A 14535-nucleotide genomic window follows, 5' to 3' on the forward strand; every position below is an offset into this window, starting at 1 on the left:
ACCCCGTTCCAGAGTGACAGTCAGGCAGTAACAAGCACATTACTTTTATTTGACCCACATAGTAAGCCAGGGTTCCTCAATTAATTTTCCTCAAGGGACATATTTTGACTACGGTACCAGGCTGGGGGCCGAGTCGGCACACGCGAGGTCTTGCCCTGAAATTAATGATCAGGGCAAGACCCCATTTGAAAAGGACCCCCAGTTTGACATGCAGAGGCTACTGACCACCATTTAATTCTTCTGCGGGCCACAAGGGGTGCTCCGCGGGCCACAGATGGCCCGCTAGTTGGGGAACCCTGTAGTAAGCAAATGGGCCAGTGTCAGTGTATTTCAGTGTTTTTACCTTTTTTGTGGAGCCACCTCACGCACTATGCATGCAGAATGAAAACACAGCAATGCTGGATGGTTTTTTTTTTTCTTCCTTTTTTTAGGGCTCCCTGGTGCCTAAGGGCCCTTGGTCATGTGCCCAAAGTTCCCATATGGTAGATCCGGCCCTGGGAAACCTAGATGATGTTACCACCACTGACCTAAGTGCTTCTGTTTGCCATATCCAATGAAATGTCAACATGCCACTGCTAATAGCTGTTGTCTCCCATCTTAATAATAAAATCACTAATAATAATGACTAAACGTTTCCTTTTTCAGACAACACACACAATCACAGTGTATCATCGAAAGTTATTTATTATTTGTATTATTTATTATTAAGGATAAAACACATTTGTTCAATATACAAAAGGGAAATAATGTGAAAACTCAGATGTTATACAGAACAATAATAAACTAAACCTGAACAGTAGTGACTTATGTTTATAACACAATGAATATGAAACGTAGAGGATGCACATCAATTATTGTAATCAGTAGGCCTATAGCAGGGTAAACAGAGGACCAGCATGATGGTAATGATTAAGGCTGCACGCTTGCACCCTGTTGTTTGCTCCCACGTTTTGTTCACAAATGGATCTTCATAAGTTCAAAACTGTTTCCTATGATCATAATTATCTCATAGCAATATTGTCACTGTAGTAGTTCAGCTGGAATGACCCCCTTCTTCAATATCAGATTCCCATAGATAGCAGTCTCCCTGTGTACACAGGAAACGGTGTCACTATACAATGATATGTTCTATATGAATTAATCAGCTACATTTTTGCACGGTCAAATAAACAAAATAGAATTACTCCTATTGGTAATTGGTACACCTGTGAAAGACAGACCCCACAGAGACATTCTGTATTGTCACAGTGTAAGAACTAACAGCAAATAAAGGTCTTGAGTAGAACAAGGTAGTATACATTTGCACATGATACATTATGTCTCTGTGAGGTTGGTGCAATACAATCGGAGAAACATTATTATTTACAAATAGTTTCTCAAAACATAAATATAATCTCCATGTTACAGTATGTCCATATTTCTTGCCTTTTAACCACTTTTTCCCCATCTACACCAAATTGCCAGTCTACAAAGCTACAAGCAGTGAATGTTTGCCCAAGCATGACGATAATAGCTGTTATAAGAGTGTGCAGAGCACATTCTCACCCTGTTGCCACCACGGCAAAGGCTTTTTTGGCTCGCTCATAGAAAGCAAACCTTTCCACTTTCTCAAGAGGTGCCTGCATAGAAATGTAAAGCAACACATATAAGTTGTCATACAACAGACCATACGTAGCGTGTGTGTGTGTGTGTGTGTGTGTGTGTGTGTGTGTGTGTGTGTGTGTGTGTGTGTGTGTGTGTGTGTGTGACTGTGTGTGTGTGTGTGTGTGTGACTGTGTGTGTGTGTGTGTGTGTGTGTGTGTGGGGGGGGGGGGGGGTTCACCTGAACTCCAGCCTGGTCCAATAGGTGTTTGTAAGTTTCCCACACAGGAACCTCCAAACCAGACTCCACCGGCTCCATGACTGCAGCCTGGTGCAACAGATCAATAGATTACATACAGTACATCAATAAATCGATAGCTGATCCAGTAGTATATTTCCTGATACTAATGGCAAAAAAGCAGAATTCACTGTAGGCATCAAAGTAATCAGCAAGACGACATGACACTCAGAGAGTTTCTTTTAAGTGTGTGAAAATGTGTGTAGTATAAACTTACTGGTGAAGGAGCATACATATCCAGGGGAAGGAGCTTCAAAATGGCCTCCAGGAGCTTTGGTATTCCAATACCTATGAGGATCAAAGAGGCAGTGGTGGACTATTACCACAATGTAGAAATACTCTGTTACAAGTAAAAGTACCAGTATTCTAAATGTAATTGAGTAAAAGTAGCCTACAAATGTGTTGGCATCAACATATAAGTATAATACAAGTAAAATTACTCATAATATGCACAATGTCCTATTTTAAGTTATAAAATCCTTTGAAAATAGAAGATCTACAAGCTCACAACGCAATGCGCTGTTGTGAGCTTGTAGATCTTACTTCAGTAAAGTAAAAAAAAAAGACAGCATCATTTCATTGTTCAAGTAGTACAATGCATCAAGTACTTAGTTACTTTTACTTTCCGCCTCTGCAGAGTTGATCACACATGATTGCAGAGGCCAATCAGTGTTGCCAAGTCTGCTTGTTATAAGCAACTTTTGGCTTGTTTTCCTGTAAACTACTAAAGTGTAGTTGCTTTGGGCTTGCTTCAGTTTAAAGGCTACTTGAAAATAGCCAATCCACAAGCTCACAACACGTCACGATTTGATGTGTTGTGAGCTTGTAGATCTGCTTTTTTCGAAAGGGCAAATACATTAATTTTATTTGTGGGGTTCTTGACCTTGACGTGAAAATGTTTGAGAACCACTACTACTAATAAAGTTTGAAATACCTGCCCTATAACTGTTTATTTTGGCCTGGTTTTCGTAGGTTGCTTGTTTCTCAAAATCTGGCAACACTGGTCCAAATCTTCTCGCTAATGGCCTTTTCCTATTAGAGCTATGGGCCGCAGCCTAGTAAGCCTACATACCATCAGCTCTTATCTCCTTCGGCCCGCAACCAGCAACGGAAGATGATGGGAAATTGGCATCACCCAGAACTACAGCAAGACAATAGTAAGTATTTTTAGGCTCAGGCTCAGCACCTGTAAACAATTTAACTATCTTCAAACGTCATTAAAGAGAAATATAGCATATACCCAACTCATCTCCATGGCCCATTTGAGCAAGGACATACAGCAGTTCTGGGGACAGAACAGAGGGAATTCCTTTCAGTACCATATAGCAGCTGGAGCAGCAGAGTTCAGTTGTCGCAAAAGACTGTCTTTGTTGAGGTTTTATAAGGAAATGCGTTATGATCGAGTGACGAAACGACAAACGTGTTGTAACCTTTTTTGCACAAATTAGAGCGGATACGGAAGCGGTGCGTGCGTGAACAACACGAGCACGTCGTACGGGCTTCATTTGATTGGTCAGCTCAGCTGTCAAAGGGACTGCCTTCTCTTGCACTCGGCAGCACCATGGTCAGCAGCACTACAATGAATGCATTCGGAATCGCCATGAACATGAATCAAGACAAGTAGGCTAGTACAGGACACTGAGCAGTGCACACTGCACAGTAGGCTACTGTGTAATATTATCAAACTAAAGTTAAACTATTAGGTTACAAACTGAAACTGTCGTGAAAATCCCCAGGACTTTTTCCCATGCACATGCTGTTTATAATTTTGACTAATAAAGTAGTAGGCCAACAAAAAAACATGATTTTATTTGATCTTTTAGACAAATAAAACGTGTTTTATTCAATAATCAAGTTGGGCTATTTAACGAATAAAGGAAATTTGATTACTTTGATCTTTGACCATCAAATGTTGTGTTAGATAGTCTGATCTAATACATTAACACACACACACACACACACACACACACACACACACACACACATACACACACTCAGTCAATCAGTTTCGTGGTAGGCTACTTATAGATATATGCCTATATTTGCCCCATCAAAAAATACAGTGTATTTGTATGTGTGTTGTAGTGCAGATTCTCTTTTCTTCCAAATCAACCAATGCATTGTGCAATGAATAATAGCCTGATCATATTCAATAAATCATCAATATCATCATCTCAAAATAAATAATCAGATTATGCCATTGTAAACTAACCTGACCATCAGCCTATATATGCTATAGGGAAAGGAAATAACCCTTGCAGATAGGCTATACTACATATTGGGATGTTATTTCTTAACATGCTTGGTATAACTCAAAGGAGAAAGCAATGAATGTTCAGACACTATACCAGGCATGCAGGCACCGCAGTGACAAGAATGTGAGATGGGCCTATGAAAGCTCATTTGAATTGAATTGAAATTCAGCAAGAGCGACTTTCAACTGGATGGCAAAATGATTATCTTGAAAAAACACAATAGCCTAAAATCGGATTAGGTATAAAGCTCTATCTGCCTGGACTTTCCCCCCTCTCCATAATAGGCTATATAACATGAATGCATGCTGCTAAATGAAGGGCAAATAGCTTCAGTTCCATGTGTTTTTCTTTTCGATCAATATTAGTTTAATTTGTAGGAAAATGATGCGCTTTATTGTGTGACGGCGTGTGGAGCTGCGTGGTTGGAAGATGGAAGACTGGAAGAGGAGCGTGAGAGTGAAGAGATGAAGAAAAGGCCCCATGAGCCAAGCCTGTCTGTCGGTTTGAAAGCCCCCTTTCTGCCTCTGGGGACTCACGCTGTTTCCTCTTTAGTTCGCCTTCTTTAAATAAGTTTATCACGCTATGAGGGTCCGCGCTGCCAAAATGTAACGTTTTGCCCCTTTTGTGTGTGTGTAGAGAGCCTCAATTGGGTCTACATTTATTATTTTGACCTTTCGGTAGCCTCAAAGCGGAGCCTCTTTTCGTACTCCTCGGCAGACTGTTGTGCTTCCCCGCTGAGAGAGGAGACGACTTTCCCCCCCCTTTTTGCCTGCCCTTTCAGAAGTTTTGTTCCAGGGGCTGACAAGAAAGCAAGCTCCAAGGGGAAAATTCAATGAAAATAAAAATCAATTAGGCCATGGCTTTGTGAAGATATGGGGCGCCTTCGTGTGAAGAAACCCTGAGACCTGAACGAGTGAAAAAAAGGTGCCTTCAGTTCAGATGATTGTTGTGTAAAAGAAAGCATATAGACGATGGTAACCAAATTTGTTCTGGTGTTTTCGTTATACTTTTGAAGTGGAAATGGGACTATTATGTTTTATTTTTGGCTATAGCCGGCCTTTCATGCCAAATAACATCTGGCAACACGCCAAGGGAATAATTAATAATAGCCTAAATGAAAACGATAAGAAAGCAATCAGACAGACATCGGTCTTTTGTTTTCAAAATCTGCAGGCCTAAATATTGTTTAAGAATTAGGTTATGTAGGTAGCCTACGTGGTTCATTTGGGGGATTTAAATTCCAACCCCTATAGTGTGGATAATGTATAGATATGCTAAAAAAGCTAGATGCATTCCGATAACGATCAAATAAGAAATGGTTAATTTACTGGAAGTTAGCAAGACACAGCTTATGGCTAGCATATTAATAAAGTTATCAACCAAATATTGCGCCTGTTTTATTTGATCCTGACCTTTTATCCTGTTAACTTGCCTGTTGCAACTGCAACATAGACTAAAATTGTTCACTTTCCTGCATAGATTTGTAAAATAATTGCTAAATTATAGCCTATAGGCATCAGACATGATGGTTTAACTATTATAACACTTGGTTTGCGATATGAACATTTATTTTTTTGAAGCTGTAAAGTCATTGATGGTAAGCTATTTTATGTTTAATGACCCCTATAACGAATTCAAATTGTTGTGACCAATTTTGTCGCTATAAAGGCTGCAAGATAAAATTTATTATTTGAGCTATTTTAAGCATCGAGGGGGGACTGCGGAGTCAGTCTGAGATGATCACGATCCTTTGGCCAGATCATTCCTAACCAGATCATTAACGTTTTCACATTGTATTGATAGTAGGCTAGGCCTACATGTTGTCTAATCTGCGCATGCCAAATGCATAGTATTATGCCTAGCCTATATGTAAATGTTCTGTTTTGTTCTTCCCGAACTAAAATCATGCGAAATAATAAGCACAAGTTCTCAAACTAAAAGTTTGAGTGTATAGCAGTGTACTAGCTCCATCTAGTGGCCAATGATTGAAGCAAAGCAAACTGATTATTTGGACCTGTATTCACTACAAACTCCAAAGAGGACCCGTCACCCACGACGGACTCTCCTCCCTCACCTATACCTACTAGCCTCGGCCAGGAGGCGAACCCATTCCATTCCACAGGCACAGTACGTTACCAGTCGACTAAAGAGCCATGGCCCGATAGGCAAGTAGTAACGCAGCACCGTATAGCCTACACTAGTAGGAATACCAGATAACTCGCCGGTTTACCAACTGGCCGCAGTGGAGAGAAAATTGTTTCAATGTCTTCATCGTTATGCAGTGCTAACATGCAATTAGTCAGCTAGATAATAACAACTATCTTCTCTCAATTCAATGCAATTTAAATAAAGGTGAAGTAAAGACTAAAATGCACTAAACCGCTGCGTGTCGGAAAACCAGCGAGTTAGGTTACCATTAGTAGGCCTACTAGTAATTTGTACGCTGGACCCTGGTCAACCTCAAAGACGGACGACCCATATACTGCAATATAGTGGTGTAGAGAGTTCGGCTCAGAGGTAATCTAATCAGGCATCAGATTTTTCGTCGGGGAGAGCTGAGCAAGGCAGGCAGATGTCAATCATTGCTGATGCTGATCAATGGAAGATGGATGAGGAGTCAGGGAGGTCAGAGGTCAGATGGACAATGAGAGATGGACACATAGACAGTGACACAAGATGTTTTTAGCCCCAGGGGTGGGTATCTGTTTTCTTTTTTACAGATTTATTTTTGGGCTTTTATGCCTTTATTGATAGGACAGTAGGCCTAAATGGGAGAGAGAGATGGGGGTGACACGCAGCAAGGTCGCCGGGGATCGGGATTCGAACCTGCGACAGGCTGCATCAGCAGCCTAGGTGCACGGACCACTAGCTGTCTGGGCCGGGGAACCGTCTTCTAAGTTCTACCAGTACCAGTCATTGATAGTCACTATTGCTTATTATCTAGGATGATTTAATAATAAACCCATAACAATGAGTCAATCATTTAATTAATAATGAAGGTATGGTAAATTCTGGGGAGAAAGGTGTTATGCACATCAAGCAACAGGCTAATGAAAAATATAATTCATGGAACAATGATAGCACATGATCCTATTTCATATACCCCAAAAATTGTGTATTAGGCTTTAATTATGATCTAATATTTGACCAAATAAAATAGAGCCACTGTACCCTGTATTATCTGATACGCATAAGCATTTAGATTGTAGATGATCGATTTAGCAGTGTTTTCTTATGTTTTAGGTGGATGTGGTTGCATTCAAGATTGGAGTCCTGGACCCATGTTCAAAATGGACCTGCCTGTTTTGGTCACTCGTTTGAGAGACCAGAGAAAAGAGCTTCTCTATTTTCCAGGTCAGTATCGTTAGCATCTATGGTCATTGTTGTTGGCATCTATTTTGATGAAGGAGGAGAGTCTTGTAATTATTCATGGGAGGCTAAGATTATGAGCAAGGCATTATAATAATTGTACTCAGATTCAAAGATTGATTGATTGAAGTATTTATTAACAGTTTTCAGATTTTACGTGGGCCAGTTTTGAATTACAGCCGTCCGTAGGTGCCCTTTGAGAGCGGTTTTGAAGGAGTCAAGGGATTTGCATGTCTTAATGACTGTTGGTAGGGCGTTCCACATTTTGGTGGCATAGGAGCGAAATTAATTTAGTCCTTTGTTAGTAACTAATCTGGGTTGCACATGGTTTGTTGAACTCCCTCTGGTATTGTGGGTGTGGACTTTGTTGACAGTAAGGAAGTATTTAGACAGGTACATGGGTATCTTGGTGGTGTAGCGAATCTTGTGGACCAGACCCATTGCTAGATGCTGTACTCGGTGTACTCTGTCGTCAACCCTAAGCCATTCCAGCCTGTCAAAGTGGGCAGGGGTGAGGTTCGTTCATTTTAACTACATCAACCTTATATACTTTGTTGACTGGGATCCCAGTCGATTGCTTATTATATATTGCTTCTCGGATCTACATGCGCACATGTAGCATTTCACTGAATGGTCACCTATCATTAAATGCTCAGAATAGGTTATGCAAGTGTTCATAACAGATGGCCATTGTGGAAATAGCTTTTTTGGAGGACTCAAAACAATGTGTGGTCAGAAATTTCTAAAGGTCAAGTAAAATGATATTAAATGGGGACTGACTGAGATTTGTTGTTAGCTGGAGGGTAAAGGTTCCCTGTGATTTTTTAAGTGCCTGTGATATCCAAAAACGAAGGTAATTGTGCTGCCGCTATCTAATCAGAGCCATAGAGTAAGACAGAGTTACGACATTGAGGGGTGCAGACAACTGAGTGCTCGAGCGCTGTTCATGCAGCCTGGAGAGTGTCAAGCTGGAGCTTTTACCAACAAAGTTCATGTTAAATTGTTGTTTATGCTTATTTATTGAAATTATGAGAATCACTACGCTCACTATGGCCCTGGTGGTCCGGGGGAGTAAACCTGAAATTCTGCCCGGGGAGAAGGCACCTCGGCTGGGGACAGGGGTCTTTAAATTGTGCCCGGGGGAGTTCGCGGGACTGTCACAACGCAACAGTTACCCTAAAAAAAAGTCAACTCAATTTCATTGTAACTAGGATATTCAATAGAAATTCATATTTCTTTTGCAATTATTACCGTAAATGTCTGCTAGCCTACTAAGCTTATACTGTATGTATTTATAAAATACTACTCAAAGGGGACTGGTTGTCCGAGTTTAAAACCTGCTGCAGTGGTAAGAACTTAACCAGACACATCAGACACAGTCTTAACACCCGATGGCTAGGACCACCAGAACCACCAGACTGGTGGCAACGGGGGTTCCATTACCTCTGAACCATGTCGTCTTAACATCCTACGACTAGGACCCAGTACCTTGGGACCCTGCTAACTTAACACCTGACGGCTAGGACCACCAGAGCCCTCAACCTCTGGTGGCAACGGGGAATTGATAAAGCAAATCTCATCTGATGCTGTAGTTCTCTTTTGGTTCCATCATGTGGCTGTCTAGCCTTCTCTGGACGGACTTGTCGCCCGGCTGCCATTTCGCACACCGAGGGATCGGTTGCACTTTTTACCAGTCCAGTTTCTCCAGAGGAGCCAGAGTATCAAGAGCTCATGGGTCATGACCATGATAGAATTTAGACAGGAAGTCTGTAGGGCGAGGTGCCTCGGACTCATGGAAATACCTCATAATATGAGTCTTCTGCTTCCAAACATTGATGGTCTCCTGGAGTTCCATCTTGCCCTTGATGACGAGCAGGTCTATCACACGTGGGTCGGTGACATGCTTGTTTTTGTTGAACATCTCTCTTACTTTGTCTCTTCCCTGACGTGCAGATATATCCAACTGGAACAATGCCACTGTATTTGGCACTTCACGGTACCAAGCCCGATACAGTTCCCGAACTCTGCGTTTCGCTTCATCCAGGTCCCTGGAAAAAATAGATTTAACCACTTTAGCAGCACCTGCTGCTGTTCCGGTGGCCGCACTGGATGCCATAACAGTTGAATAGCTGCTTATTATACTCAATGCAAATTTCTAAGAAATCTACCAATCCACGGGGTTATGTAAGGACATAAAAATGCACAGACCACTAGACTCAGCCGTTTGAAAATGCTAAAGTACCTATAGCATCACAAGACTCAGATATGACATCACTTCAGTTGCTCAGCTTTGACATCACACAACAAAGGGCTCAGGTGAAAACACGCAAAGCAGGTATGACATTATGTGACATCACATGATATTACTATGATGTCAGTACAGGTTGTGGCCTGGAGGCCATAAGAGATGGGAGCCCTCAACCTCCTCTCATGGTTTGTTGCTGTCTTAATTTATTTGTTCCTGTCTTCACTTGAATTTTTTTAATCTTATAACATCAAGGATAAACGTCTCTAATGGAGGGTTCTATTTCTAATGTGGAGATCTGTGATTTTGCCTACAAGGGACAGTTTGACCGAGTAAAGCAATGCATATTAATAGATGAAACACTTGCCTTCAAAACAGACCAGGACCACAGAACCGCCCTCCATTGGGCCTGTTCGGCTGGACACACCGACATAGTCCAGTTTCTCCTGGAAGTGGGCGGTGAAGTGAATCTGCAAGATGATGCCTCTTGGACGCCTCTTCACATTGCAGCATCTGCAGGCAGAGAGGACATAGTGGGATCTCTAATAGCCAAAGGAGCTCTGTTGAACTCTGTAAATCAGAATGGCTGCACCCCTCTGCATTATGCAGCTTCTAAAGACAGATATGAGATAGCTCTGCTGCTGCTTGAGAATGGAGCAGACCCTAATGTCATAGACAAGTTGCAGTCTACTCCCTTACACAGAGCCTCAGCCAAAGGCAACTACCAGCTCATTCAGATGCTTCTCAAACACAGCGCCGGCACCAACATCCAGGACACACAAGGGAATACACCGCTTCACCTGGCATGCGATGAGGAACGTGTGGAGGCAGCCAAGTTGCTGGTTGAGCATGGAGCCAGTATCTATATTGAAAACAAAGAGGAAAGGACTCCTCTCCAGATGGCCAAGGGCTCGTTGGGTTCCGTCCTTCGTGGCATTGTAGAGGGATGAGCAAGCCCCCAGTAAGGCTCTCCAGTGTCGAAGCACTCGGCCCTAGTAGTTGGAGCGTGAACTGCAGGTGGACCCATGGATTCATGACAAGGAAACCCTGTGCAGCCGGGCTTTAACATTGAGCGCTCGGTTGCACTTCCGCATTTGACCACCAAAATTTGGTTATTGCATAACAGGGATGACATGTATTACAGACTTGCATTATACACAACATGATGTGAATCACGTGACCATGGCTTTAGATTATCAGCATACACTTCCCATCCTACATTATCTCCTTGTCGGATAAGATTCTTTAATTTCTTTTTTGCTATCAAATTCTAGCAAAAGACTGTTTTCTAAACTACTGCAGTAACTTTGCTTGCTAACATGTGTGTATTCTCAGTCCCACTTAAATGCACATGATTCAGGCAGTAAATATGCGACCCCAACAGTTTCTGACATTCATTCATAATCCATAAGATAATGAGTTTTGTGCATTTTTATGAATAGTTTAAAAAGTCCTACAATGCAAACTCAACTAGAGTACAAACATGTTGAGTTTTATTCAATGATGCACCGAGATCGTACAGTGATATTATTGAAGTTGAACTAAAATATTCCTGTAAACTAGAGCTCAAGTAGTTTTTATTTTTCAACTATGCACACAGTCAGAATCTGCCTTAATTTCCAACAGTAAAAACTAGGCTAGTCTCATAATACTGGTTGTAGTTCATGGTTGCTACACTAGATGGAGCTGTGGGCATTGACTGAGATCAGTCATGGGTAAAAGTGAAACATGAACTCTTGAGTGACTGCAAGTTAAGTCAGTCAATCTCACAAAATATGTTATTTCTTAAAGGCCATTGTCTAGCCTTGACCGGGCTCTTGACTAACATAATGGATGCATAGCAGATCTACAAGCTTAATGCAACGTGTTGTGAGCTTGTAGATCATCTATTTTTGTCCCACAACAGCTATATATACGATGGAGTTGAGGAGAAAGTAAAAATAAGATGAGTGAGCTCATAGCTCATTTGTTTATATGGGCTCACTGAGCCAATATATACATAAAAATAAATGTACATTTATATGGCTTAATCAATTAGATTGCTTGCTGCATTCACCCAAGTAGGTGAATGCAGAAATCTATTTGATTCTTTGATTTGTACGGAATCACAGACAATTTGTAGAAACATGATGAAGTTACTGTAGTTTCATACTACTAGCAAAGTTATGAATGATTCTGCAGATCAAGAACCACACTGTACAATCCTTTACAGTGATTACAGTACAATCCCCTCCTTTACACCAAATCGTGTTACATGAACGTGAACGTTATGTTATTTTAATGAAGTATACTGACAGTATGTATGAGTATCAGAGTGAACAAATGTCCAAAGTCCATTTGGTTACATTTGTACACTCAAGAGTCTACTCCTGGTCACTAAGAACTGCCTCCCCCTGGCCAGCCGGGGCACCTGACGGAGGGGAAAGGAACTGGTTGGAATAACGTGTTCCTTCCACGCGCTACGTCCAACCAGGGAAACTCCCCCTGTCAGGTGTAAAGGAGCAACTTGGACACTCAGGCATGAAGGAAGCATGAGTTCAAGTCCGATGCTCTCCCCTTGTCCCCCATATATGGGGACTAGGTTGGTGGAGGGTGTGTAGAGCCCAGGATCACATTAGATGATTGACACAGGGGTGAAAAATGGGTTACAAAATCGTGGGATAAAGAAAGAAAAAAAGAGTCTACTCTTACACTTACTCTGAGTTACAATTAAATTAAAATAAAATAAATTAATAATGAGCACTTTACTGTGCAACAAACAGTATCATGTTTGTTGCACCCGTCCTTCCTCTTCGATGACTCCCCTTTGACTGATACCCGTCCATTCAAACTCTAGACAGGCCCGCCCCAAAGTTATTCGCACAGCCGCGCCCGGCAGCCGGTGAAAACCACAGTTCTTAACAGGCCCGGCCCTACCTGGGCCTTAACTGGGCCTTAACTGGGCTGGCCTGACTAATTAGCATACATTTTACACCCTACCTGGCCCGAAAACGCAAACAAATAAAAAATAAAGGTCCATATATGGGCATTCCCAGACCTGTTGCTTCAGCGCCCTCAGGGTGTCTTACTAATATATAATTAGACATCAATATGTAGTTTCGGTTTGCTGCTTTTAAGCTAAATGAAAAAGCAAAATAAATAGATTAACAATGAGTGCAAAAGCATCAGAAATGTGTATCAATCAATGCATGTCAAGTATCAATCGTAAAACATTTCATCCAAGTAGCCTAGTAATTCTAAACTAATCTTGGCTACATGTGGGATCAATTGAGCACAACCAAACCAGCCTGAGTTGCCCGGAGCAACTTTTAAAACAAGAGAATATTACATTTCCTGTACAAACACAATATCCCCAGTGAAAATCGAATTAGCTTTCCTGCAAAAAACCACAACACACTAAACATATGCCCTTTATATCGCAATCCAAAATGCCCACAAACAAAACACTGAGAAAGATTTGCTTACTTAAAAGTTTCCTCCCAAATAACTACTGTATTTAACATGATGGTCAGGCTATTTTGGAGGCAAACTGTAAGATCTCAAATCACTTTTTCTGGAACAAAATGTAGGTAAATGCACTTTATAGGACCAGAAGCTTCAATTCAATAACAGATCTACAAGCTCGCATCGCAACATCTTGTGAGCTTGTAGATTGGCTATTTTGTAGATTGGCTATTTTCGCTATTCGTCGTAGAGATGTCATCTTGACCTTGGGCAAAGCAAGGGTTTCTAGTTAGCTTCTTTCAACTCACTATAGAGCACCGAAGTCTGACGTCACTTTCAGTAGAGGGCGCCAATACACAGGTTCATGTATTTCTTTATTTGCATTGTAATCCCCATAGGGCGATTTTAGGTCGCTTCATATAAGAACTGTGTTTGAAAAATAAACCGACCACCCCGGCCTTTCTGTCAGGGGAGTGGCTGTGCGTCATTAATGATGTCCATTCATATTTGATACAGCCAGTTTCTGGAGAGAATTGAATTAATGTGGCCGCAAAAGCCTTAATATGAGCCTACATATGAAGGCAATGTCGCTGCTAATATACGTCACGCCCAGCTGTCAACACATTGTGTTCCTGAGATTCCTTGTTGACGTAAGCTCAGCTGGTGGTGACTCGACTCGTACTAACCACGAAACATTAAATATCAATAAATAAAAATAAAACGTAATTAACATTCAGTTTCTGTTGTGCGACGGGCAGGTGCAGCAACCCCGCCTACCTGGAAATGTAGTCTCTGGGTTGTTTGACTCGTTTATAACGCTTATTTTGTTACTCTTTGGGTATATTTGTACATATCCACCTTCAGTCGATGCTTCATATCCATATTGGTGAAAAGGCCGGGGTGATCGGTTTATTTTTCAAACACAGTTATTATATGAGGCGATCTAAAATCCCCCTATGGAGATTACAATGCAAATAAAAAGTACACGAACCTGTGGACTGACGCCCTCTACTGAAAGTGATGTCAGGACTGTATATCTTCATCCATTTCACATTCTTCACACTTTTATCACTGTAGCTGAAACTCATGTAAAAAGCAAGAACAATGATTGGCCAAGGCAGCTGATTGAATGGTTGATGTATTACTTCCATAAATAGGAGTGGGCTTGTTTGTTTTACAGGTATGTGGTACCTAATTCATATGTACACACAAAACACAGGTATGAAATAACGAGGTCACGTTATACAGTACTATATCTTTCTTAAGTAGTGACGATATGGCACACAGTTCAAGTCTCATCAGTTTTCAAAAGCTATGGTCAATGTTGTCCCATCTATAATTTA

General features: G+C 41.4%; 4 protein-coding genes across 5 annotated transcripts in view; 2 read left to right on the forward strand and 2 right to left on the reverse strand.

Annotated features, from left to right (window-relative positions):
- Window positions 1-794: 794 nt before the first annotated feature.
- fuom (fucose mutarotase) lies at window positions 795-3239 on the reverse strand. Its single transcript, XM_083774351.1, has 6 exons — window positions 3120-3239; window positions 2952-3020; window positions 2097-2167; window positions 1823-1909; window positions 1546-1619; window positions 795-1087 (listed from the first exon to the last, which is right to left on the reverse strand). The coding sequence occupies exons 1-6, from the start codon at window positions 3199-3201 to the stop codon at window positions 1021-1023; spliced, it is 450 nt and encodes a 149-aa protein (XP_083630477.1). The 5' UTR covers window positions 3202-3239; the 3' UTR covers window positions 795-1020.
- Window positions 3240-4945: 1706 nt separating this feature from the next.
- Window positions 4946-14535, forward strand: part of LOC310865124 (uncharacterized protein) — a 59715-nt gene continuing 50125 nt past the window's right edge. For both annotated transcript variants that reach the window (XM_083774129.1, XM_083774130.1), the window contains exons 1-2: window positions 4946-5058; window positions 7378-7488. The gene's annotated coding sequence lies outside the window, so the exon portion shown is untranslated. The remainder of the gene's footprint in view (window positions 5059-7377; window positions 7489-14535) is intronic.
- Window positions 9233-9619, reverse strand: LOC310865553 (NADH dehydrogenase [ubiquinone] 1 alpha subcomplex subunit 6-like; the record flags this gene model as incomplete). The annotated part of the gene is made up of 1 exon (XM_083774712.1): window positions 9233-9619. One exon carries the CDS (start codon window positions 9617-9619, stop codon window positions 9233-9235), a length of 387 nt encoding a protein of 128 aa, XP_083630838.1.
- LOC310866163 (uncharacterized protein) lies at window positions 10018-10698 on the forward strand (the record flags this gene model as incomplete). Its single annotated transcript, XM_083775592.1, has 1 exon — window positions 10018-10698. The coding sequence occupies one exon, from the start codon at window positions 10018-10020 to the stop codon at window positions 10696-10698; it is 681 nt and encodes a 226-aa protein (XP_083631718.1).

This window comes from Protomyctophum parallelum, assembly GCF_964188405.1.
Source record: "Protomyctophum parallelum genome assembly, chromosome: 10".
Taxonomy (NCBI): Eukaryota; Metazoa; Chordata; class Actinopteri; order Myctophiformes; family Myctophidae; genus Protomyctophum; species Protomyctophum parallelum.